Below are 24718 nucleotides of genomic sequence, written 5' to 3' on the forward strand. Positions count from 1 at the left end.
TTGAACTCCGAATTAAACTAAATCTCAACTTTGAGTCAGACACCTAAACAAAGTTAATTTAGATCATTTATTATGCAATGCTGTTTTCTTCTGCAACAGCACCAGGCTGCCCGAGGATGTGCCCGACTTTAAATCGGATTTACTAAGGACAAGTATTGTCCGATGTATAAAAAAACTGTAAATATCGGTCAAAGAGCTCGGCCGACCGATATATCGACCTATTCCTATTGGACACCCATGTTCTAATAGATGGATTAGCTGCTCTGATCAGCATTAAAAAGGTGAAAAATACATGATATAAGGAACAACTGAGTTGTTTTAGCAGCTAGCTTTGTTTTAGCGAATAAACAAAACTACAAAAGGTGAATGCACTTCTATGTATTTCAGCTATTTACCTGTTTTTGTTGCCAAATGCTAATTAACTCCTTTCACTGTTTGATTTATAAAATTAAAGCTTGCTATTCCGGTAGCTACAGCTGCCAGCTGCTCTGGTAGCTACAGCTGCCAGCTGTTCCGGTCGCTACAGCTGCTAGCTGTTCCGGTAGCTACAGCTGCCAGCTGCTCCAGTCGCTACAGCTGCTAGCTGATCCGGTAGTTACAGCTGCCAGCTGCTCCGGTCGCTACAGCTGCTAGCTGTTCCGGTCCCTACAGCTGCCAGCTGTTCGGGTCGCTAAAGCTGCTAGCTGTTCCGGTAGATACAGCTGCTAGCTGTTCCGGTAGCTACAGCTGCCAGCTGCTCCAGTCGCTACAGCTGCTAGCTGTTCCGGTCGCTACAGCTGCTAGCTGATCCGGTAGTTACAGCTGCTAGCTGATCCGGTAGCTACAGCTGCCAGCTGCTCCGGTCGCTACAGCTGCTAGCTGATCCGGTCGTTACAGCTGCTAGCTGATCCGGTAGTTACAGCTGCTAGCTGATCCGGTAGCTACAGCTGCCAGCTGCTCCGGTCGCTACAGCTGCTAGCTGTTCCGGTCCCTACAGCTGCCAGCTGTTCGGGTCGCTACAGCTGCTAGCTGTTCCGGTAGATACAGCTGCTAGGTGCTCCGGTAGCTACAGCTAGCTGCTCCTGTAGCTACAGCTAGCTGCTCCGGTAGCTACAGATGCTAGCTGCTCTGGTCGCTACAGGTGCCAGCTGCTCCGGTCGCTACAGGTGCCAGCTGTTCCGGTCGCTACAGCTGCTAGCTGTTCGGGTCGCTACAGCTGCTAGCTGTCCTGGTAGCTACAGCTGCTAGCTGTTCTGGTCGCTCCAGCTGCTAGCTATTCCGGTAGCTGCAACTTCTAGCTGTTCTGGTAGCTAAAGCTGCTAGCTGTTCCGGTCGCTACAGCTGCTAGCTGTTCCGGTCCCTACAGCTGCCAGCTGTTCCGGTAGCTACAGCTGCTAGGTGCTCCGGTAGCTACAGCTAGCTGCTGCTGTAGCTACAGCTAGCTGCTCCGGTAGCTACAGATGCTAGCTGCTCTGGTCGCTACAGGTGCCAGCTGCTCCGGTCGCTACAGGTGCCAGCTGTCCCGGCCGCTACAGCTGCTAGCTGTTCGGGTCGCTACAGCTGCTAGCTGTCCTGGTAGCTACAGCTGCTAGCTGTTCTGGTCGCTCCAGCTGCTAGCTATTCCGATAGCTACAACTTCTAGCTGTTCTGGTAGCTAAAGCTGCTAGCTGTTGTGGTAGCTCTAGTTGCTAGCTGTTCTGGTAGCTACAGTTGCTAGCTGTTGTGGTAGCTCTAGTTGCTAGCTGTTCTGGTAGCTCTAGCTGCTAACTGTCCTGGTAGCTACAGCTGCTAGCTGTTGTGGTAGCTCTAGTTGCTAGCTGTTGTGGCAGCTCTAGCTGCTAACTGTCCTGGTAGCTACAGCTGCTAGCTGTTGTGGCAGCTCTAGCTGCTAGCTTTGAAAGGGAAGAAACACTAAATCACTTTAATGTAAATGGTGCTACTTTGGTTTTGTCAAATGTTATGGTCATCTATTTAAAAAGATCTGAAAAAAGCTAAACTAATCATCCAAACAGCTAGATTTGGTTAGAGTTTAGCAAATAAAGTGTTTTTTCATGAGTTTGCAAAGATTTGTCTAAATCCCTTTTCAGTCTTGGTTTTTAAACCAGCCTCCAATCAAAAACCAGTTATCCTCCTAAGTTTTCTAACTCTTAGATGATGTGCGGATAATTACTTGCTTGTGAAATAAAGAAAAGCGAAGCTGCTTTTCATTCCAACATCTAACCAGCACCGTTTTTTTCAGATTTCGGGACATTTTCATACATTCGGTGTGAATGATTTTAGTAAATATTTTCTTCCTGTCCGACCGCTCGGCGAGCCTCTGAGTGCTCCGCCGCCTCCTCTGGAGTCTTACTTGTACAGCGGGATGTCGGGCTCCTTGCCCTCCGTTCTCAGGGTCAAACAGCACTGCTGCAGCTGAGACTTGGGGTCGTTCCAGTCCTGGTTCAGGATGAACTCCTGCAACACACAAACCATAAAAACACGCTTCTTTAAAACTGTTTTTATTTTTTCTTCTTAGAGGAAATCAGAGACACGAGTAAGAATGTGCTGCAGCTACCCCCCACCCCACATGCTTTTATTTCATCCTCGACATCCCGGCGCTCTCTCCGCTCCCCGTTTGGACTTCACTTATTTGCTCGCTCTCAGAGCGCCTCTCCATCTTGGCGGTGAGTACAAATCACAGGCTACTTAAGGCAAAAGCCGATCCCCGGCCAGAAATAAAGCGCGTCTGGGAGCCTCCCAGGTGTGTAGCCCTGATACATTTCTCTTATCTAAGGGGGACTTCTAAAAGCCCTTCCATTAACAGGGAAGCAGCCTTGTCATAAAAAGGCAGACTTTGAATCCAGAACTGTCTGCTCCTATTAATTTTCTACAAAGAGTGCTTCTGCTGCTCGAGCGCCCCTGCTCTCGCTTTACTACCTCCATCACCACTTCTCTTGCCTCCTTTTCTCCTATCCCACTCTTCCCGTCTCCTTCAGCCTGAAGCAGACGGATTCTGATGTTTCTGAAAGGAGAGAGCAGCCCACCTCTACTGTAAAACCGCTGCTCCAGCTGCACAGATCCATTCACGCCCGTGAAAACCCTTCGATATGCATCATCACACGCAGCGGCGAAAAGCACAAACACGGGGACGGGAGCGTTCGTGTCCCCGGCGCTGGCTCTCTATTTCCATCTAAATTGGATGAAGCAGCACAGTGTGCATGGCTGTCTTTGCAGAAGGCTGTGTAAGGAGACGTGCTGGCTGTTGCACAACTTTTCTCTTGGAAGTGGAAATGAGGTGCTCTCTTGCAGCGACCATGACGCAAAGCTCAGCTCCTCCAGAACTGAGGATTCTCCCTGGAGAGGCGCACCAAGACAGCAATTAGCACGGCATATCAGACCACTGCAGCAGCTTCACAAGCAGAGGTCCTCGCTGTGTGGGTGCACGACCACGTGCGCGCGGCTGATAGTCTGGAGAAACAGCCATCTTGGGTGTTTTCTCTGTGAATTTGGGCTCTTGAGGATGAGAAGCCAGCGGCTGCAGGCCCACATCTGGCCACGGGAGTTCTGAAACACACTCGACTCCTTCCGCTCCTGCAACACTCGTGGATGCCATCGGCGCCACGAGCACTCCTTAGATCAATAGCCAAACACTGATGAATAACATTAGCACCCCGATGCATGCGTCTCTGCAGCTCTGCCATTAAAGATGACTAAAATAGCAGCCCGAGTCACCATTGTGAGAGGCATTCAAGAGCCAAGCACCACTTCAGGCCCCGCATCGATTAGGGCCCAGCCATTAGCTCCCTCATCATCGTCTCCTCGCTCCTTTTCTCTCCTTAGGTGCCCTGCTCGGCAGCTCATTGATCAAGAGCGGGCGGTGAATAGCTATCGATAGGTGCTCACCTTCAGCCGAGGGAAGAAGCAGACGTTCATGAAGGTGTGAACGTACTCCAGATCTTTGTCGATGTAGAGAGCGGCGATGAAAGCTGCAACGACAAAAAGAGCACTTAGAGAAACGGGCACCCGTTTTTCTGAAGAGCCGCGCCTGACTTCTCAGGTAAATAAAACCTGCAGCTGCGGCCAGAGAGGTTGGTGTAAACCTCCTCGTCTAACAGGAAACGGATCCAGCCAGGTGAGCGTAGGGATCACAGGAACGTTTACGTCACTCTCAGATGAACTCCAGGTGAGGATCATCTCCATCCCTCTGTGGTGCCTTTATTGAGCTGCCGCTGTGTGTGTGTGTGTGTGTGTGTGTGTGTGTGTGTGTGTGTGTGTGTGTGTGTGATAGGTAATATTTCAGCCTGCTGTAGCCGCGAGCCACGACGGTTCATATCCAGAAGAGCGCTGGCCTCTCCCCACGCTGCTCGAGCCCCAACGCACAGACTCCATTTGAAAGGCAAATGATATGAAACTCGCCGCTGTGGGATCCACGCACCGGGTCGGGCTGTAGACCCGCAGCACTTCACTTTAGTTTCTGTTATTTGTTGTTATTCTGAGACGGTCTAGTTTTATCGACTTCAGAAAGCCACACGCGTCTGTTCACCTCCACACGTCTGATTAACGGGGTTGAAGAGGATGTGGTGTTAAAAAAAATCCCTAAGCTAGCAGCTAGTCAGCTCCAAACCCCTGAATGTTTAGGGTTAGACACCTTTATGGTGCCGTAAACACTACAGTTCATTCAGAGGAATTATTAAAACATTCTCGTCTGACTCGACCGACAGGTGAAACAAGTCACGCTGAGGGCGGGGTGGGGGTGTTTAACAACGGACAGTTTAATGTTGGACTCATTTTAGGATGTTCTAAGACTAGCTGTTAGCTCATCAATCCCGAAGGACATAAACTCAATTTCTCTGCACAGAGGCTGTTCGGGTGGTTAGGATAAGATTTTCACTTCATTTTAAATCACAATGTTGCAAAAGCTAAAAGCCCAGAAAGAATCTGGATAAGAGCTTCATTACTGCAGAATCGTGAGTCGGTTTGTTCTCAAGGCTCTAAAAATCCAACATGGCGGCCTTTTCCACTTCCTGCCCCCGTTTCAGCTGTCGGCGTCATGCTGGGGATGAAGTCTCGGCGCTGTGCGGTTCCACTTAACCCGACTTCCACCTATGGCGGCACAGCTGCAGGAGGAACGTCGGACTCGTCTGAGCTCTGCGGACCTCCAGACCGCGGAGGTTCACGTCCCTGCTCTGGAGGAGCGCCCGTTGGCTTGAGCCTGGCACACAGCCAGGACTTTTAGGTTTTATCTAATCAGAAACGTGGTTTTTGTTGTAATAAAATCACGAGAACCCAGTGTAAACAGATCTACGGTCAGTTTCTACACATTTGTTTTTTATTTGCTCCACTGTTTGTCCCTCTGAGGTCTGGAAGTTCTCAGTTGTATTTCACTAGCTCCATTTGAAAGGTGAGCAGGTGTTAAAGACCATATTTACGTCGGTATAAAGCTCCGTCAAAGTAATCCAACAGAATCTGCTGACTAGTTCCCTTTATGCTGAACACAAACTAACATTGTTTCATCTCCAGCAGAAAAATCCAACGTCTCCTTCGGCTCCAGCCTCACCTTCCAGGATCAGAAAGTAAAAGTAGTGAGGAAGCAGGTTATTGTTAGCTGTTTTTGCAGACAGCTGCTTGGAGATGAAACCATCAGTGATGGTGTCAGTCATAAGATTCTGGAACTGTGCTGCTCTGGGTGGCTGCATGTTGGAGTAGCTCTGTTGACTATATGTAAGTTTTGCCTTTTCTTGGACATTTTTTCTTCTAGTATCTCAAGAAAAACGATATTTTTTTGACATTTGACTTCTCTGTTTCTGGTGCTGTGAAGCTTAGAGGATTTTTACTGCTATTTTTTTCACTTTTTGTGCATTTGTTATGATGTGTAACCATGGCAACAAGCTGGTTTACAATCAGGAGCAGCTGATTAACATTGGAAAGGCTGAAATAATACCTGAACTGAAGCCACAAATCCCAAATCAACTAAAAAGCAAGAAGCGAGGGTGCAGAGCGGGAGCAAACGGAGACAAGAGAAAGAGGAAATTCAAACCATCTCTTCCATCGATCATAATGGGCAATGTGAGATCACTGGCCAACAAGATGGATGAACTCCAAGCCCTTTCAAGGACTCAGCCAGAGTATCGGCAGTGCAGTGTTATGTGTTTCACTGAGACATGGCTGCAGGACCATATCCCCGATTCCAGCGTCTCTCTGCCAGGATTCCTGACTGTACGAGCAGACAGAGATCTGAAGAGGAGCGGGAAACAAAAGGAGGTGGGTGGAGTGGCAGTGCTTGTCAACAACAGATGGTGCCATCCATGTCATCTTTCAGTGAAATGTCGTCTCTGCAGCCCAAATGTTGAACTCTTGGCTGTAAGTTGTCGCCCATATTATTTGCCAAGAGAGTTCACCAGTGTTGTGTTGGCAACCGTTTATATTGCACCTTCAGTTATTGCTGAAAGTGCATGTGATGCCATCAGTTCTGTTGTCGCTAAGCTACAAACCCAGCACCCCAATGCATTTGTGTCTATATCTGGTGATTTTAATCATGCCTCGCTCTCTGCTACACTTCCAACATTTCAACAGTTTGTCAGCTGCTCCACCAGAGAAAACAAGACATTGGATTTGTGTTATGCAAATGTAAAGAATGCATACATGTCCAAAACAATACCTCCTCTGGGACAATCAGATCACAATCTTGTTTTTCTCTGCTAAGAATACAAACCACTTGTTCAGAGGCAACCTGTGACAAGAAGAACTTTGAGAAAATGGTCACAGGATGCTGAAGAAGCCCTGCAGGGTTGTTTTGAGACCACAGATTGGATGACTGTCTGCCAAGGACATGAAGAGGACATCAATGCCATGGCTGGATGTGTCACTGACTATATAAACTTCTGTGTGGACAACATCATACCCACCAGAACAGTGAGATGTTTCGCTTATAACAAACCCTGGATCACCAGTGAAGTGAAGAATCTGCTAAATGAGACAAAAAGAACCTTCAAGGAGGGAGAAAGGGAATTATTGAGGTGTATACAGAAGCAACTGAAGATCAAGATCAGAGACAGCAAGGAGGCATACAGGAAGAAGCTGGAGAACAAACTACAGAGGAACAATATCAGAGATGTCTGGTCAGGGATGAAGAAGATCACAGGCTTCAAGCAGAGGAAGGATTGCACAGATGGCAGCCTGGACACAGCCAATGAACTGAACAAGTTCTTCAATAGGTTCAGTTCAGGAACAAACCCAGCATCCTCCTCACCTGTCCCCAGCCAATCAGACATCCCATCCTCCTCTGATCCAACATTTTCCTGTCACACGCCAGCTCTTTTGTCCTCTAACGCAGTCATGGACTCTTCTGGTTCTATAAATCTGTCTTCAACCAAGTCAGGGAATGCTGCTGCCCCATTTACCTCCCCCTCCCACCTATCTGTCTCTAGGAGTCAGGTGAAGAGGCAGCTGGAGAAACTGAACAGGAACAAGGCTGCAGGTCCAGATGGTGTCAGCCCCAGAGTACTGAAGGCCTGTGCAGAGCAGCTCTGTGGGATTCTGCAGCACCTATTCAACCTCAGCCTGGCCCAGGAGAAGGATCCAGTCCTGTGGAAGACATCCTGCCTCGTTCCAGTTCCAAAGAAAACTCGCCCATGTAATGTGAGGAAATATGGGTTTTCTGTGCCAAAGGTTTCGTTTGACTCGGCTGGGTCAAGAGCTGGGTCACCAGCAACTTTCACCCACAGATTAAGACCTGAACGCCAGCAAGTCTGCAAGAGTCTGCTGCAAACCATAACATCTGAACACGTGCAGTGCCAGCAGATGGAGTTCTCATGGAATGTAGACATAACAAAGTCTTAAACTTCCTTTCACAAAAGAGCCTAAACCATATCACTACATCCATCAGTCAATGACGACTCCAGACCGGTTACCCTAACATCCCACATCATGAAGGTCCTGGAGAGACTCCTGTTGGTCCACTTGAATAAGTAAACTAGGACATATCAGGACCTGCAGCAGTTTGCTTATCATCATGGAGTTGGAGTTGAAGATGCCATCATCCAGCTGCTTCAACCAATCCACTTTCATCTGGACAAAGCAGGCAGCACTGTGAGTCATGTTCTTTGATTTCTCCAGTGCATTTAACACAATCCAGCCTGATGTACTTTGCCAGAAACTCCAGAAGACACAGGTGGGGGCCTCAACTATCGCCTGGATTAAAGACTACCTGACAAACAGACCACAGTTTGTGAGGCTGAAGAACTGCACATCAAACCAGGCGATCAGTAACATTGGAGCACCACAGGGGACTGTACTCTCACCATTCCTTTTCACCCTGTACACCTCAGACTTCCAGTACAAATCAGAGACCTGTCATCTACAGAAATACTCAGATGACTCTGTAGTTGTCGGGTGGATCAGAGATGGACAGGAAGCTGAGTACAGAGAGCTGGTGGAGCGCTTTGTGGCATGGTGTGGAAACAATCATCTGACCTTGAACGTGAACAAAACAAAGGAGACGATTTTAGACTTCAGAAGAAACAGGGTGGAGTCAAACACTGTTTCCATCATGGGAGAAGAAGTGGAGGTGGTTGAGGAATACAAATACCTTGGAGTTCACCTGGACAACAGACTGGACTGGAGAAAGAACAGCAAAGCTGTTTTCAAGAAGGGGCACAGCAGACTGCACTTCTTGAGGACGCTTAGGTCCTTCAATGTCTGTAGCAAGATGCTGCAGGTCTTCTACAAGTCTGTTGTTGAGAGTGTAATCTCTTCAGCCATCGTCTGTTGGGGTAGCAGCATCAGAAGCAGGGACCTGAAAAGGCTCAACAGCCTAATAACAAAGGCTGGTTCTGTTCTGGGGACGACTGTGGAACCGCTGGAGGAGATAATGCAAAGAAGGATTCTCCAGAGAATCAAGAAAATGATGGACAACCCTGAGCGTTCTCTTCACAAGACTGTCCAACAACGGAAGAGTGTCTTCAGTCAGAGGCTTCTTCAGTTTGGCTGCAACACTGACCGCTACTGGAGATCCTTCCTGCCAACAGCCATTGTAATATACAACAACTCTTTGATGACCTGATTATTATTATTATTATTCTGAGCTACTACAGCAATCAGTTTCTCTCTGGGATTAATAAAGTATTTTTGAATTTGAATAACAGCTGAGAAGTGACTGTTTGACATCCAACATGAAAAGAACAAAGCTCTTCGCTCTGCGACGTTCTACAAAAACAAGGTTTATAACCAACATCTTTAAAGGAGGTGAACCTACACTCCAGCAGGTCAGCCAGCGTCTTGGTCCTCAGCGCCACGGGCCGTTTGGTTTTGTCGTTGGTGATGGCAAACTCCTGCATCCCCAACTCCTCCGCCACCTTGGCCTGGGTTCGGTTGTTCACCAACGAGCTGCGGAGGAGCTACAGCACAAAAAAACCAAAACCTTTTTCGTGTCTCGCCTCAGCTGAAAGGTGAAGTTTAAATAAAAATATAAAGAACGTGAAAACGGAGCGGAATAATCCATCAAAGCCAGAAATGTTTCAGGGAGTTTTCACATCAGTCTGTTAAATATTACATGGTGACTGGGAGGCGAGCGGACGACAACATGTTCGACTTGTTAGGCTGCGTTTAAGTGTCTAAAAGCAAAACACCAACATGGTAAATATAGATGCCAGATGCAGAAAGGAGCAAATGGAATAGAACACGACTGTCTGAATCAGTCTGGCTGTGATATGCCCCGTTTCTAGCGCACACACGCACGCACGCACGCACGCACGCACGCGCACGCACACACACACACACACACACACACACACACACACACACACACACACACACACACACACACACACACACACACACACACACTAGTTGAATGGGCACTTTTTATCCCAATTTGAAATCCATTTCAGATGCACCACATGCCGACTCTTGGGCTTTGCAGGAGCTTTCAGCCTCAGTAGAAGCTTTTATACAAGCGACGTCAGGACTTCCATCAAACAGGGAACATCTCCAAATACATTTCTACATCTTCTGTTTCAGTTTCTTCCTTCTGTATCTGGAGTCTCCCTTTAGACACAACAAACCAGAAAACAGCAAACGCAGGTGCAGCTACAGGAGAAAACAAGGTTCTCTTGTTTGATGGAAACTGGTGAGAAGCTGGCAGAGATGGTGACTCACAAACTGATGGGAAGAGACGAGGAGGAGGTAAACGACAAGCAGACACACCGAAGGACGTGTAAAACTTCAGGGATGGGAGGAAACAGAATCATAAACTAGAAAATGACACTCTGAAGGGTTCAGAGGCAGAAACTGACACAGAAACGGTGTGACGATCTAAGCTGAAGCTAAACCAAGAACAACAGAAACGTTAAAGCTGCTGTTAGTGGATCATCTGGGTCACCAAGGTAGAAGTTAGCAAAGAGCAAGTTTTAGAGTCTGACTCATTATTCCTGATATGTGGACATCTCTCCTCTGATTGGCTAAGTGCAACACGACTCAACCACTGACTCTGTTTGCTCTGCAGCGCTGATGTTTCATATCCACCAATAACACAAGTCTGGAGGAGTTCTGCTGTGTGGTGGAGTTGCTAATGCTAACAGTTAGCTTTACTAGCTGAGACGTTCTCTGCAGTTTCCTGGACGCTAACCCAACAACAACCTTCCCCGTCGTGAGTCAAGATGGGCGAGTCCATGAATGTTAGGTGACTGGGTGACGCAGATCTGGATGGATTTTCCTGACCCGAGCATTTCCTTATTTATTTTCTTTCTGTGGCTAATCCAGGATATCAGGGAGGAAAACTATTTCCAAGCTCTGCATGCATGTGAAACTCAGCATGACCGAAAGAACAAGTAAAAAAACGATTCCTCGGTGAACCTCACCTTTAAAAACCATCAAATCATAACAGGATTGAATGAAACAGCAGTAACAATGCTGGAATGTTTGTGCATTTGCAGCTTAAATCAGATAAATCCATGTTTGCGGACAGGAAGAAGCTTGTCAGAGGTTTGGGTGATAGCTGAGCTTACAGTTAGGTGTCCCTCATGGTGGTCGGGAAAGTGGATGAAGAGATATTCGGTGGCGACGAGCTGCATGATGGAGTCTCCCAGGAACTCCATCCTCTGGTTGTGGCCTCTGGATAGAAACAGGGAAAGAAAAGGTTACAGCAGGATACAGGGAAAGGCAGAAAAGGGATTAAATAAGAAGAACATCCGAGGTCATTCAGCATCACTCGCTCTCTACAAATCTACCAGGCTTTGAGTTTGAGCAGAAGCGTCGGCTGATGTGCGTTTCATGTGTAGCCGCTGGGAACAGCTGCACTGACAGGGAGTGTGACAACTCCCAGGATCTGAATGCAATTCAAACACACACGTACAAAAGAAGAGCATTTACCCCCCAAAAAGTATAACACCTGCAGGAGAGCCTGTCAGCAAATGCAGCGACTTAAGTGCAGGAGTTTAGAGGCCATCTTTTAAGTTGATTTTCCGGAGAATGCTCGTGGCTACGCTGTGATTCTCCACATCAGTGAAGCTGTAGCTCTCAGCACGGCGTTCGGCAGGGCAGAAGGAGGGGGTGCGGTAACTGCTGCTGCTGTAATGGTCATTAATTAAACAGAATTATAGATTAGCATTGCAGATGTGGGCTGGAGTCGGGCCAGACTGGCAGGAAACGGTGGCTGGGGGGGGGGGGGGGGGGGGGGGTATTCATCAGCAGAGAACATATCCATCTACAGCCACCAGCTCCTGGCAGGAGGCAGTCTGAGGATGATGATGATGGGGAGGTGGACGAAGACGGCTACAGGAAAAGTTGGTTTCTGTGAGCGTGTGTGGTTCTCAGATCTGAGGTTCATCCAGCGACCATCAGTTACTCTGACTTTTGATGAATGCCGTCATTATGTTCTTCTGCTGACTAATTTAGCTTTTGTAATACTGAAAAATTACCACATTTTCCTGTATTTTCTCCCTTCAAACAACAAAACTGAGAAGATGAATGTGCTTTATACTGAATGCATTTCTGCACATCAGTCATTTGGCCGACCAAACAGCCTGACTTTCAAAGACTTACTGAAACAAATAATCCCAGATCTTTTCCATCCTCTAGAGAAGCACCTCATTCACCTCGGACCAGTCCGGGACAATGTTCTCCACACAGCAGCAAAAACAACAGCAGCACCCGCTGACCCGTTTTTATTGATCCCATCTATGTTTGAGGGCCTTGTAAGGTCAGAGGTCATGTGCAGGCCCAATACTGACCTGTTTTCACCATCTCCACAACTTCTCCTCTAACAGTAAGAGAGGTCTTAGCGCTCCCTTTAATGTCTACCACCACCTCTTGTCATTGATATCTGGGTTAAAGTTGGTAAAGCTGGGGGGGCTCAGGACACGTCCTTGTGGGATGCCATTAATGATCTATAAAAGCCACAGCTGTCATTTAGCTAATTCTGGCAATAGCAGTGGTTTTAGTTATCAATGCAAATTTAAAGTGTATTTAAATGGACTCAAACGGCCCAAAATAAACGATAAACGACCCGTTCTAGCGCCTTTCAGAGTCAGAGGACCCCAAAGCGCTTTACACTACAGTGAAAATGAGGTTTTGTAATCTAAATAGAACCTTCCTAGTTGAATAAAGAACAAATAAAACCACTTTAGTTTCAGTTGTTATTATAAAAGTTGCATTATGTTAGAATGACATCTTGTGGTCAAATATGGCTCCTGCAGGACACTTTCCAAACACGAGTCCCTTTATCGCCGCCGTTCCATGGGTTTCACGGCCGTCAGCGGTGCGGCGGATACTCCGATTAACAAGCAGCTTTCTTACTCAACTCGAACAATTTAAAAAAGAAAAGACCGACCCGTCTAGACCACGAAATGTAAACGTTACATTTGTTTAAGGCGAGAGTGCCGATGCCATCCGACCCGCCTGCCTAGAACCCCCCGGAAGCCCGGTTCTGACTGAAAACTAAATTAACAAAAGCAAGCTTCCATCTGCAAAGCCTGTTAGACAGTCAACTGATTATCAAAGTGTTTTTAAATAATTTTGCTTTTGATTAATTAATTGGTTAAGTCCCTGTTCGCCAATAAAAGACCACTTGCTGTGCAGAAAGAAAAGAAAGAAAGAAAGAAAGAAAGAAAGAAAGAAAGAAAGAAAGAAAGAAAGAAAGAAAGAAAGAGAACTTTAACCCCTTCGGTGTTTCTGAAAATGTCATTACAGGCTCCCAGCTTCACTGCCGCAACAACATGGATTAGGGAATAAGATAGGAGCTCTGCAAAGTCAAATGTAGGCTACGGTTATGAATCTAAAGGTAAATTCTTAATATTTGTGAGCATAAACAATTTTAATGGATGCTAAATCAATGTTCTGCTATCTTAATAAATAAATATAGTAGTAGTATAGATATATAAAAGCATTTATAGTAAAAACTATAAAGTTTTAAAATGTTTAGTTTTATAAACCTTTTATTTAAAATATGATTTTTGAGATTCAGACACTTTATTAACCCCTAAAGGGAAATGTGTATTCTCTACAGGTTTAGCAGCTTGTGTAGAAGACACACTTTAGACTTTTGGTTAAAATTAAAGCCCATCTTCCATTTAAAACCCATCAGAGTGGTTTTTACCAGCTGGACAGATGTGATTACAACACAGATTTAACTATAAAAGCACGTCTGCAAGTTTCTCATCCAAATTCACCCAACAAATGTAATTCCTAACACATGAAACGGCCAAACATCTGATGAGGAACGACGCTGATGAAAACAAAACTAGATTTGTTTTATTTATGAGGGAAAGCATTGAAACAAAAAGCAGAAATGACAGTTTGAAGTCGTTTTAGAGATTTTATCTAATATTGGAGCACAGTAAAGCTGTACAAACCCTAAAAACAGAAACATTTGGTTTGATTAAAAAGCTTTTCCAATAAGCAGCTCAGTGGTTTTTGAATAAAGCAGACTCGGATCCTGTTTTTGGATTTTAATCATTAAAACTATTAAAGTGTTTCATTTCCAGACCCCAGAGGACTTCCGGCTGGTTTTAGACAGGAACTTTGTGCTTTATAGCGAGGGTGATCCGGGACAGGGATTCGTTAGGGAAAGAAGGGACCCGGCTGATCCGCACATTAAAAATAATCTGAGAGTTTCTACATAAAAAAGCTCCGCCACAGTTCAGGAGAGCGAGAAGAGCCGAGTTCAGGATGAGGAATCATCTCCCGCACCCCAGGACTGAGCACCGATTTTACGAATCTAAAGCTCGGGAGCTAAAAACCAGGAGGAAAATAAGCTGAGCGCAGAGGCGGTGCAGCAGGAGCTAATTTCACCTCCAATAGGAGGCGGAGGCAGAAAGGAAACAGAGGGGTGACGGCGAGAAAAGAAACGAATAAGGGGGAAAGATGGAGGAAGGGAAGGGGTCAAAGACGGATGAGTGAGGCGGCACAAAGGAGGCATCTGTTCTTCACTCCGGCAGCAGAGCTACAATGCTGCAGGAAGGTGGGGGAAATCGAATCCTTTATTGTCATTATGCATACACATAACAACAATTGGTTGGTAGCTCTCAGCTTAAAGGGCGCTAAGACCACAAATAGAACGATAAAAACATGAAGAGTAAAAAAAAAAAAGAACAACACATAACCTTCCCTTTAGGGAGCCGTACACACACTAGTAAAATGAGTAAAAAAGCTGAATAATTTAAAAGACATAAAAGATAAACGTTGCACTGACTGACATTCTGATTGTACTGATCGACATGTTGATCGATACTACTGCACTACTAGAAGATTCAAGTGTGAACAGGACTACAGCAGCATGAGAAAACAGGATCACTGTAAATTACAACCAACCCATCATTAAAAGTCTAATAGTCTCAAGGGTCATTGGTTGGGAGTGCAGGTATCGGGGGTGGGTGGGGGGTGGTGGGGGGGGGGGGGGGCTTTAACAGCTCTAGGGAAGAAGCTGCTCCTCAGCCTGGTGGTTGTGGCCATGATATTCCTGTATTTTTTCCTGGATGGTAGTGGCATAAACAATTTGTGACCTGGATGGAAGGATTCAGCAGCGATACGGTTAGCCTTCCTTAGTAGTTGGATGGTATATACCGAGTCCAGATCTGGTAGTGGGCTCCCCATGATCCACTGAGCAGTTTTCACCACCCTGGCCAGGTCTTTTTTGTTCTGCGGTGCAGCTCCCATACCACACCGTCATACTGAGTGATAGGATGCTCTCAATCATGGATCTGTAGAAGTTCTTTAGCAGTTGGGGGGAGAGACCAGCTCCCTTCAGTTTCCTAAGGAAGAAGCGTCTTTATTGGGCCTTCTTTACCAGAAAGGAAGTGTTCAGTGACCAGGTTAGATCTGAGGTGATGTGGATGCCCAGGAATTTGATGTTGTCTACAAGCTCTACTAGCTCCCCCTAAATGAGTAGAGATGGGTGCTCTGTCCTGTTGGACCTCCTGAAGTCCACTATGACCTCCTTGGTCTTACTGGTGTGGAGCACCAGGTTGTTCAAAGAACACCACTGAGTGAGGTGCTGTATCTCCTCTTTGTAGAGGGTCTCATTGTTGTTTGTTATGAGACCCACTATGGTGGTGTCATCTGCAAACTTCAAAACCATGTTAGAGGGGTGGAGGGCTGTGCAGCTGTGGGTAAATAATGTGAAGAGAGCCAGACTGAGCACACAGCCCTGTGGTGTCCCTGTGGTATCCCTGTGTTTGGAATCATGGTGGATGATGTTTGGTCTCCTATTCTCACCACCTGAGGCCGATTAGTGAGAAAGTCCCTGATCCAGAGGCACATTGAAGCAGAGATTCCCAGGTTATAGAGTTTCACTATCAGCCTGTCTGGGATGATGGTGTTGAAAGCCGAGATGAAGTCAATGAACAGCATCCTAACATAAGTAAAATTGAAGTAAAGTGTGGAGCCGAGGTCTTTATTCACCTTTGAATTTGATCTAAAATACCTTTAACAGCAATTCTGAGCAGGCGGCTAAGGCTGCCGGCTCCGAAGAGACAGGGCAGCTCCATTTTCCTTCCTGGAAAAATAACGTTCCTGTTCCAGGAGAACACGCACGTGTCAAACGAATGGCCGGCCGTTTGTCGGTCAGTGCTCTGAGAGAAAAGCTGCAGCTACTGAATCTGCTGCTTCAACTCCAACAAAAACTTGTTCTTTTATGGACAACTTTGATTATTCTGCCGACACTTCTGATCCGTTATATTTGGTTTTAAAGCGATGCGTGAACTAAGACAACTCCAAACGAAACAACGGAGGTATAAACAAGCTGTTATTGGGGTAAATACAACCTCTGGGGTCACGATGGATCCAGATATTCCATCTGTTCATTTTGATTATAAACAGCTTTCATGGTTTGATTGAACTTTCTGAATCTGGTGAAATAAAGACTCTCCATCCTTGCCTCCATCACCACCATCTAGGTCAGTTTGTCCTCCATCTCTTCTCAAAGTGAAAGGCCACCAGGCCAGCCGCGCTCCCGTCTCCACATCCGTCCTTACCGCCCGACTCTGCTCCCTGACCTCCTCCTTTGCTCCATCATGACAGTGCGACCTACTTTGGTCAGACCTTTGGTCCTCACGGGCGCTCGATGCTCAGCTCCAGATATCGAGTCAGTCGGCCGTTTTTGGGTCAGTGTGCCTTTGGCTACGAACGAGCTAATGAACATAAATTACCCTAAACTACATCAATTCTGCCTTCGTAACTGCAGGAAAAGGGCCGACAACTTTCAGGAAAATATAAGAATGCACCGGTCTTTCCTTCCGCCTGACGGTCGTCAAGTTGGAAAAAACGGGATTCAACCTTGAGTTGGAAAGTCCTCAAAGTAAAGCTCAGTAGGACACGAACCTCCGGACCTCTAATCAACTTGACTGACCCCGAGTGGAGAGAGGTTTGACATTTAAGTGATGGATTAGTGTGTGTTCAGGCCTCTGTGTGTGTGTGTGTACGATGCACACTCAAACACAGAGCAGTGTCCTTGTGGTGGACCTAAGCAAGCAATTAGAGCTCAACCTGCCAATAAGATATCAAATGTGCACTGCCAGGGCTAATTTGCTTTAGCTGTCAAACTCACTATTGTGTTGAGTCGGAAAGCTCAGAAGTGAGTTAAGCCTCGATGGCAAATAACCGTCTCATCGTCTGAATATAAAAAAACAGGAGTCTCATTAGCTGAAGCGCTGCTTAATGAAAATTGCTTTTTTTTTTACAAAACAAAATTACATCCTATGAATAAATGAAGGTAGCTGAACAACGAGGCACGCTCCCAGATCAATTTGAAGCTATCCCTGTAGAAGTTTGCAACTTTCCTGACTATTGAAGAAACGTCACAGCAGAAGAAGGGAAGGAGAGGAGAGCACGTTCAAAGCCAGCGCTGCAGCACCGCTGTGAAACGCTGCAATTAACAGAGAAAAACACAGCAGAGCCCACATGTGTATCTCCCTCTGAACAGAACACGCCAAGTTATGGGACGTATAGTCAAGCCAGCCTTAATTAAATCTGCATCAAAAAGAATGATTTAGAGCCAGACGCTGAGAAATCACTAGGTGGACTCGAGCATGACAGCAAGAGCAAAAAAGCATCAGACTAATGAGAGATGTGGCTGCAGCCAAGGAAAACCTTCAGCTCAGGACAATCCAGTGATTTTAAACTCCACTTCCTGTGGAGCATCGGGGTTGTGGCCCCCCAGTTAGAGGCAGACTACAGATACAGGGACTTATAAGTCTCTTATGGATGTGAAATCCTCGGATTAGGCCTTCAGCCAAGAAAAACTCATCCATCTTTCGCTAGGATGTCGTAAACATGGCGCTCCAGATGTAATTTGTTATGGTGAACATGTCCGAGCAGCGGGGGGTAAATATAATGGTAAAGGGGGAGGAGGAGGCTGCAGATTCACCACAGACTCAGCTGTTCAGACGCTTGGGCGAACCGTGTATTATAAACCAGGTCTGGTCAGGATTCAGGTGGTGAAACAGATTAAAGACGACAGATTAGAGGCAGGCCGGGACTCACAGGGTGAGGTGGTTGAATCCAACGGTCCTTAAGGTGAAGGCTCGGGCCAGCAGGCGCACGTGGGTGAACAGGACCCCGATGGAGTCCTCAAAGCTGGTCAGCTGCTGAAGAACTGGAGATGTTTCGATCAGCTGCCGGTCCGTCTGAGGCTCCTGCACCTGGATGGGGACACGGACACAACACTGGAGGGTTTCTGGGTTGTAAAGGGTTTGAGATTTACTGATGCCAAACTTCGGCTATCTTAGCACCGCATGCCTCCCAAGATGCAGTTCTGCATTTTGTCCAACCAGATCCCCCAAGAATAAGGAATGAGCTCGGTTCTCCCTTAAACGGGTTGTTCCCGGTCATTTCCTGCAGGTCGTTTTCAGTTCGGCCTTCACAGCCCTTCTCACTGAGGGACTCCCACACCCTATAGACCATGCCATCGCAGTCTGGACTTCTTTATGAACGCAGGAACTTCCAGATGTCGCTGGAATATGAAGCCAGCAGGATACACACGGCAACAGTTATTCAGGAGAAATCGGGCAGGACAAACTCCAGAACCAGACTCACCGACTTAGGTCCAACACAAAGATATTCAACCTTATAAATAACTTATTATCACCTGGAAAATGAAGGAAATCTTTCTGCTGAAACGAGTCGACATGTCTCAGATTGGTCTTCAACCACTTCCACAGTCTCCTCAGATTCATTGCATTTTCTTTCCTCATGGAAATTTTTATTTTCACTTCATATTTCCATTTTCTAGCCCAGGTAGAGGCTGAAAAATGCAAAAGACTGAAAATAAAACTACCTAGCTACCTAGGCTATCTTTCTTTTAAAACCACATTTCGTCTACTTTTGGACCAGAACGGCTCCAAAGCTCAGTCGTCACCTACTTTAAAGTGTATGTAGTTAAATCCACATACTGATATGAACAAATCTTTAGACTTCCATTTTATTGTCCTACCAAATAAAATGTGGGAGTTAAGTGTATTAATCTCTCAGAAGAAGGTCAATCTGGCTTTTAGACCTTCTTAAGAAAATGTAAACAAATCCCAAATACAGATTACAACACAAGCAGACAGAGAAGCTGTCTGGAACGTCTCCAACGTGAGCATCCGTCGGATTCCGGATCAATCCCAATAATATCAGACTACTAAACCAGCTCTCTGCTGAACTAAAACATCAATGGGGTGAGTATTTAGGGCATTTGTTTAACAGGCAGCAGCAGGACTTCTACACACGTTTTTCCTCATAAGAACCAAACATGTTCTGATTGATCACATGATCTCATGAGTTATGTTTTCATTAGGGCAGTTGTGTCCAACCCTGGTCCTCCAACGCCAGCATTTAGAGGTTACTCTGCTCCAACTCACCTGGTTTTGATCAGAAGGTGATCAACAGGCTTCTGCAGAGCCCGATGAGCTGCTGGTCAGCCGTGAATCAGGTGTGTTGGAACAGAGAAACAACTGAGACCATGTAGATAGGCAGCTGGGTCTCCCACAAAGCAAAGAAACTTTTCTACGGTTTGGTCTCACCTAGGGCTGCAACAAACGATTATTTGGATAATCGATTAATCGGATGGGGTCTCGACACGATTAATCGATTAATCGGATTACATGGGGAAATTTTTAAAAACTGCTAGGGAAACGTTATTTCTCTCCTTCCTTCACTTTATTTAACACAACATTATTAGAAAACAGTTCAATAGCAGAAAAACAACATGCCATCACCTAAATTGTCTTATAAGGTGTATAGACAGAGACCCTAAGCTACATCTATCTGTGACCTAAAATGCTTGGTCCAAGTTAAACAGCTTAAGGGCAATTCTCATCTGTTTTGTTTGATCTCATCTGTTGACATTTATTTTAAATGTAATTAAACATAGGCTGTGAATTAATCAAAATTGATCACTATTTCCAAAAATGACTGAAAAAATACCAAATAAAACAAAAGTAAATGAATGCCACCCTCCTTGCGATGATGCCCTGGGCAACTGCCATAAAGTCACATCAAGAAATGCTGCTGATCATTCCAATGATCCCAAATAGACTCACATTAGGCCACATGAAAGCAACTGAACCCAAAAATATATTAACCAGTATATAACTGCACTCTCACACAACACGCCTGCAGCAACAGTTAGGACTCCTCCCTCCCTTTTAAAAGTGTTTTTGCTTCTGAGGACATTGTGGTTGTAAAACCACATGCTAGTAGTCTGGCCCCGGTGTGATCAACCAGTTTCTGCGGGAATGTGACGGCGGAACCAGGGCCAGATTAACACTTTGTTGTACCCTGGGCAACAATATTCAAGGGCTCCATCATCACGACCCAAGGATCACCATAATGTGGTCACATACATAATATTTTACTGTAATATGCAGTAAATATACTCAATACTTGAATGCCTGACAACACGTAACCCGCCCAGAGTAACCTTTGACCCACCTCGTGTGGACTGACCAATGAGGAGAGGGTCTTAACTTGAGGCCCTCTCTTCATTGGTCAGTCTGCATGAGACTGACTCTCAACTGACGTTCAAAGTCGTAGGCAGCGAAGCGTCTCTGTGCAGCGCAAAAGCCCGGGTGGACAGTTTGTGTAATGTAGGGTGACCATATTTCCATTTCCAAACAAGAGGACAGGGGATCTGTGCCTATGACGTCACACTATGGCAACGCCACACAAACAATGTTGGGACCCATTTTTTGTAAGAACTAAATTAATATCAGATTCTGCCAATTAAAGGGCTCTAAAACAATTCATATGTAAATATTTTGCATATTTAATGCAAAATCTAATTTTTCTGCTTTAGTGCTGCAACAAGGTTTTATTAATAATAAATTATTATACCTTTTGTTTTACTACAGCATCGGTAAGCTTCCTGTGCACAGATTATTAAGGATGCTTGTTTCAGCTGTGAGATTAGACGATAGGATCAATGAAAAAATAAGTTGTCACACACTCCATGGAAACTTTCAGAGAATCCACAAATAGTGGCTTTCAAATGGTTTTGTTACTTTTTGCAAGTTTATAAAAGAAGCAGATGAGACAGCATGTCTGATAATTTAGTTTTTCATCTGATAATATTAGAACATGTCAGTAATGTCTGAGGGGATTTTATAAACACCATATAACTAACACTACTGGAGAGGGTATGAATTACACAGAGGCTTCTGGGGAGCCCAGTTATTGGAGGGGGGGGGGGGGGGGATCGCATTTTGCCTTGGCCCCCAAAATGTCTTGAAACCCTGGGTGTGTGACTGAGTTTTGAAGGTGATCTGAATTGTATCAGATGTATAAATATGACATGTGTATAACTTATTGTTTTTTACTGGTAAAAACTTGTAGTGGAGATAAATCTACCTACATTTTACTTTTCAACACTTTGTTTTGTTTTCTTGTTTTTATTGAACTATTTTCCTGTCCTGTCTGTCTCTCATCTTCCTGCATCTCCTCTTAATTCTCCAGAAAATCTGTTGCCTGGATTCTTACCTTTTCACCTCATCAGTTACTTTTGAGCAGATCAAAGGGATCTCCTGACCGAAAAGCTCAGAGCGCGTTTTCGATGCTGCGTGAGGTGACATCACCACAGCACAGGTGATGAGCTCCGCAGTAGCGCGCTTCAGGCACAAATAAGACAGAAAATAGAGAACATGTGCGGACATGAACGATCGTGTGCTAATTATAGTTTTTTGGTTGCGCCACTTTGAGAATGGACCGTGCGCTGGAAGCAGCTGCCTGGATCGCTGTGCAACAATGCGGAACCGGTTCGCAGCAGCGCAAGTCTGCCGGCTTTCCCTCGCGCTGATCTGCCGGTACGGGCTCTCCCTCACGCTGATCTGCGGCTCTCCCTCGCCCTGATCTGACTTGCTCTGGTCTGCGCGCAACGGCGGGCGGGAAGGGGGGGCGCTTTTGGAAGAGTTGTGCGACACAACGAATCGATGACGCAATTCGTTGCCAACGCTTTTAGTAATCGATTTTCATCGAATTTATCGATTCGTTGTTGCAGCCCTAGTCTCACCTCTGCATGAAGGTGAGGACCAACGAATCTTTCAAAAACCTCCGACCCAAGTGTGGGTTTGCTAATTCTCCGCTGTCTCAGCATTTTAGCACCTAAAGATACCCAAGTATGGTTAGTGCCCGCCACCTGGGTATATTATTCCAGGGCTTTGGAGTAGATCCGCTGCTCCTCCACATCCAGAGGAGCCAGTTGAGGTGGCATGTGGTTAGGATGCCTCCCTGGGGTGGTTTTATGGGTACGTCCAACTGGGATGAGACCTAAAGGAAGACCCAGGACACGCTGGAGGGACTATGTCTCTCAGCTGGTCCGGGAATGCCTTGGGATTCCCCCGGAGGAGCTGGCCCAAGTGGCTGGGGAGAGGGAAGTCTGGACCTCTCTGCTTAGGTTACTGCCACTGTGATCCGACTCAGGATAAGCAAAGGAAAATGGAAAGACACCAACAATTTGGGGAACTACTGCCGCCTACAGGCTTGGCGGGTCTATGAATGTGCTCCACAGTGCACTGGATGTTTTTGCTGAAAACGAGGTGCGAACCCAAGTCTTTTTCCTTGACTGGTGAGGCAGGATATTCATAAAAAACCCGGCTGCACGTGTACGTGGTCTAAAGCATGCTGGGAGGTGGCCCTGGACGACCGGGGTTAGACACCACTTGGATTAGAGGAGATGAAATATCTCTTGGAAGAGCAAACCGAGCAGATTCACCTCAAACGGAGAAAGCCACACATTTAGTGGAGTCGCTGAGTGTCAGAAAAGTGAATCCGTACGATTTTTCTGCTCCGGGGCCCGTTTAGTGTGTTTTCTCTCCGCCTGAAAAACAAACCGGGGCTGATCTGCAGCAGACGGAACATCTTAGTCATTAACTTTTAAGTCAAACAGCTTCTTTTCTAAACCTGGCGCATCCACTGTCTGTTAAGTCTCCGATGACTCAAGTTTTTCCTTCGTTAGTTATAAAACAACGATTCGTACGTCTGATTAAAAGAGCCTCAGATCGAGTTTTCGGGATTAGCATAAAGAGAGGCTGTGGGTTCAAAGGTAGACGGGCTCAGCTGCTCGCTTTAACCACCATATTTGCTCATGACTGTGCTCATCAGAAGAGGAAATGTTTGTTGAATCAAGAGATATGCTTATGGGCGCATTAATTAAGCTGCTGGAATCGTCTAATTGGTCTCTGTGTGGTGCAACTGTTAGCTTGACCAAGACATCATTTTCACAGAATATACAAACATGGAGGCATGTAATTTCACGAGGACATCCAAAGAGCACTAAAATACATTCAACTGACGTTGTTAGGCTGCTCCCTTGTGCCGTTTGGTGTACAGCGCGATGAAAACAAACCCAAACTCAAGGATCTTCCAAGGGAAGGAGCAACCCCTCTTGTTGTCTAGCGTTTCTTTTGTTTCTGCTCTCACCAGTAAACACATTTTTCAAAGTCTCCCATGTCAAGTCAGCTGCAAAGAGCAGAGATGTATTTTTAAACTCCGTCTTTTAATTGGAGCGCTGCCGGTAATGTCATGTCTCCATCTTACAGTGTGTAATAAGAAATATTTCATTCCTGCCTTTTTCTTTCCTCTCTTAATTAACGGAAGGCGTTTAAATGTCACGAATCCTGACTAACAACATCTGATGACTTCAGCTCTCACAGGAGCGCGTGGTCCTTCAGGGGGAATGGCCAGCAGCACGGCTTCAAACGGAGCGAGGAGAAGAAAAAAATCTACAGAAGCTGCAAAAAATATATAAATAAAATGTTTGAAATGGCTTCAAAGCTTCACTTTCAGCCGAGTCCAGACCCACAGCAGAATCAGAGCGGAGGCCCAACAAGCTTGACACTCGTGTACCCCCCTGATAAACTAAAGGAGAAACGTTGTAATCCCCACTCAACGCAAACGACGTTCGGGTAAATTATCCTGGAGAGCCGGGGGTGATGCGCTGGTGAAAATCAAGTGAAAACATGAAGAGGTGCCTGTAAACCACGAGGCGTTCCACTTCCCTCTGTAGGGCAAGTTGGTGGCAAGACTAATGTGTGCCAAAAACTTGTGCACGCACAATTACACATGCCATGGCGAGCTGCCATTGCCTTCAGCTCAGACCTCATTAGGGTAGCTCCTCTTTCCCTTCTTCATCCTGGTGGGGAGGGAATTAGGTTACACCTGGGTGCCTTTCAGCAACTGTTTGGGTTTGATGTTCAGACTCTGGAGGGTCTTCAACACTTATGGAATAAATGAGGGATCTGCGGTATATTGGATTCAACAACGGTATCAGTCCGATAAGTAAAACTGGGACAACATTAACTCGTTCACAGCTATTGACGACTAAAGTTGTCATTTGCATTTTTTTTTTACTGTGTGGGCGTCGGACGAGCCCCCCCACCGTGAGAACAAACATCTCAGCTCTAAAGTCGATCTTCGTCCGCATACGTCACACGTCTTGTGATCAGGAAGCAGAACATCCATGTGTTAGGAGATCGTTTTGGGCCGCTGCTGTAAAAAAAAAGTGAGGCGCGAACCGGAAAAGCTTCTGCCGATCACAATTCAACAACGGATTATGGAAGAACGGATAATGATCGAAACGCGCGGATTCTTCCTGATGTAAGAGGTGAGTCTCCTCTTTGTTTTGGTTGTTTTGGCGTCAACATCATCCTAGCGCGCAACCTTCTGTCACTCTTAAAAAAAAGTAAAAACATGAGAAACGCTGGCAGCGAATGAGTTAAACACAGATTTTTATCTCCGCGGTTAATGGAACGGGGTCGTCATGCAATATTTGTTTGGTCATGTGACAGTGATGGTC

General features: G+C 46.0%; 1 protein-coding gene across 2 annotated transcripts in view; it reads right to left on the bottom strand.

Moving 5' to 3' along the window:
- drosha (drosha ribonuclease III) overlaps window positions 1–24718 on the bottom strand; it is a 287001-nt gene that overhangs the window by 16169 nt on the left and 246114 nt on the right. For both annotated transcript variants that reach the window (XM_070553472.1, XM_015955511.3), the window contains exons 25-29: window positions 17932–18089; window positions 10962–11067; window positions 9212–9353; window positions 3862–3944; window positions 2330–2433 (exon numbers count right to left, since the gene is read on the bottom strand). In XM_070553472.1, coding sequence (XP_070409573.1) covers window positions 2330–2433; window positions 3862–3944; window positions 9212–9353; window positions 10962–11067; window positions 17932–18089 — 593 coding nt within the window. The remainder of the gene's footprint in view (window positions 1–2329; window positions 2434–3861; window positions 3945–9211; window positions 9354–10961; window positions 11068–17931; window positions 18090–24718) is intronic.

Source organism: Nothobranchius furzeri, chromosome 7, assembly GCF_043380555.1.
Source record: "Nothobranchius furzeri strain GRZ-AD chromosome 7, NfurGRZ-RIMD1, whole genome shotgun sequence".
NCBI lineage: Eukaryota > Metazoa > Chordata > Actinopteri > Cyprinodontiformes > Nothobranchiidae > Nothobranchius > Nothobranchius furzeri.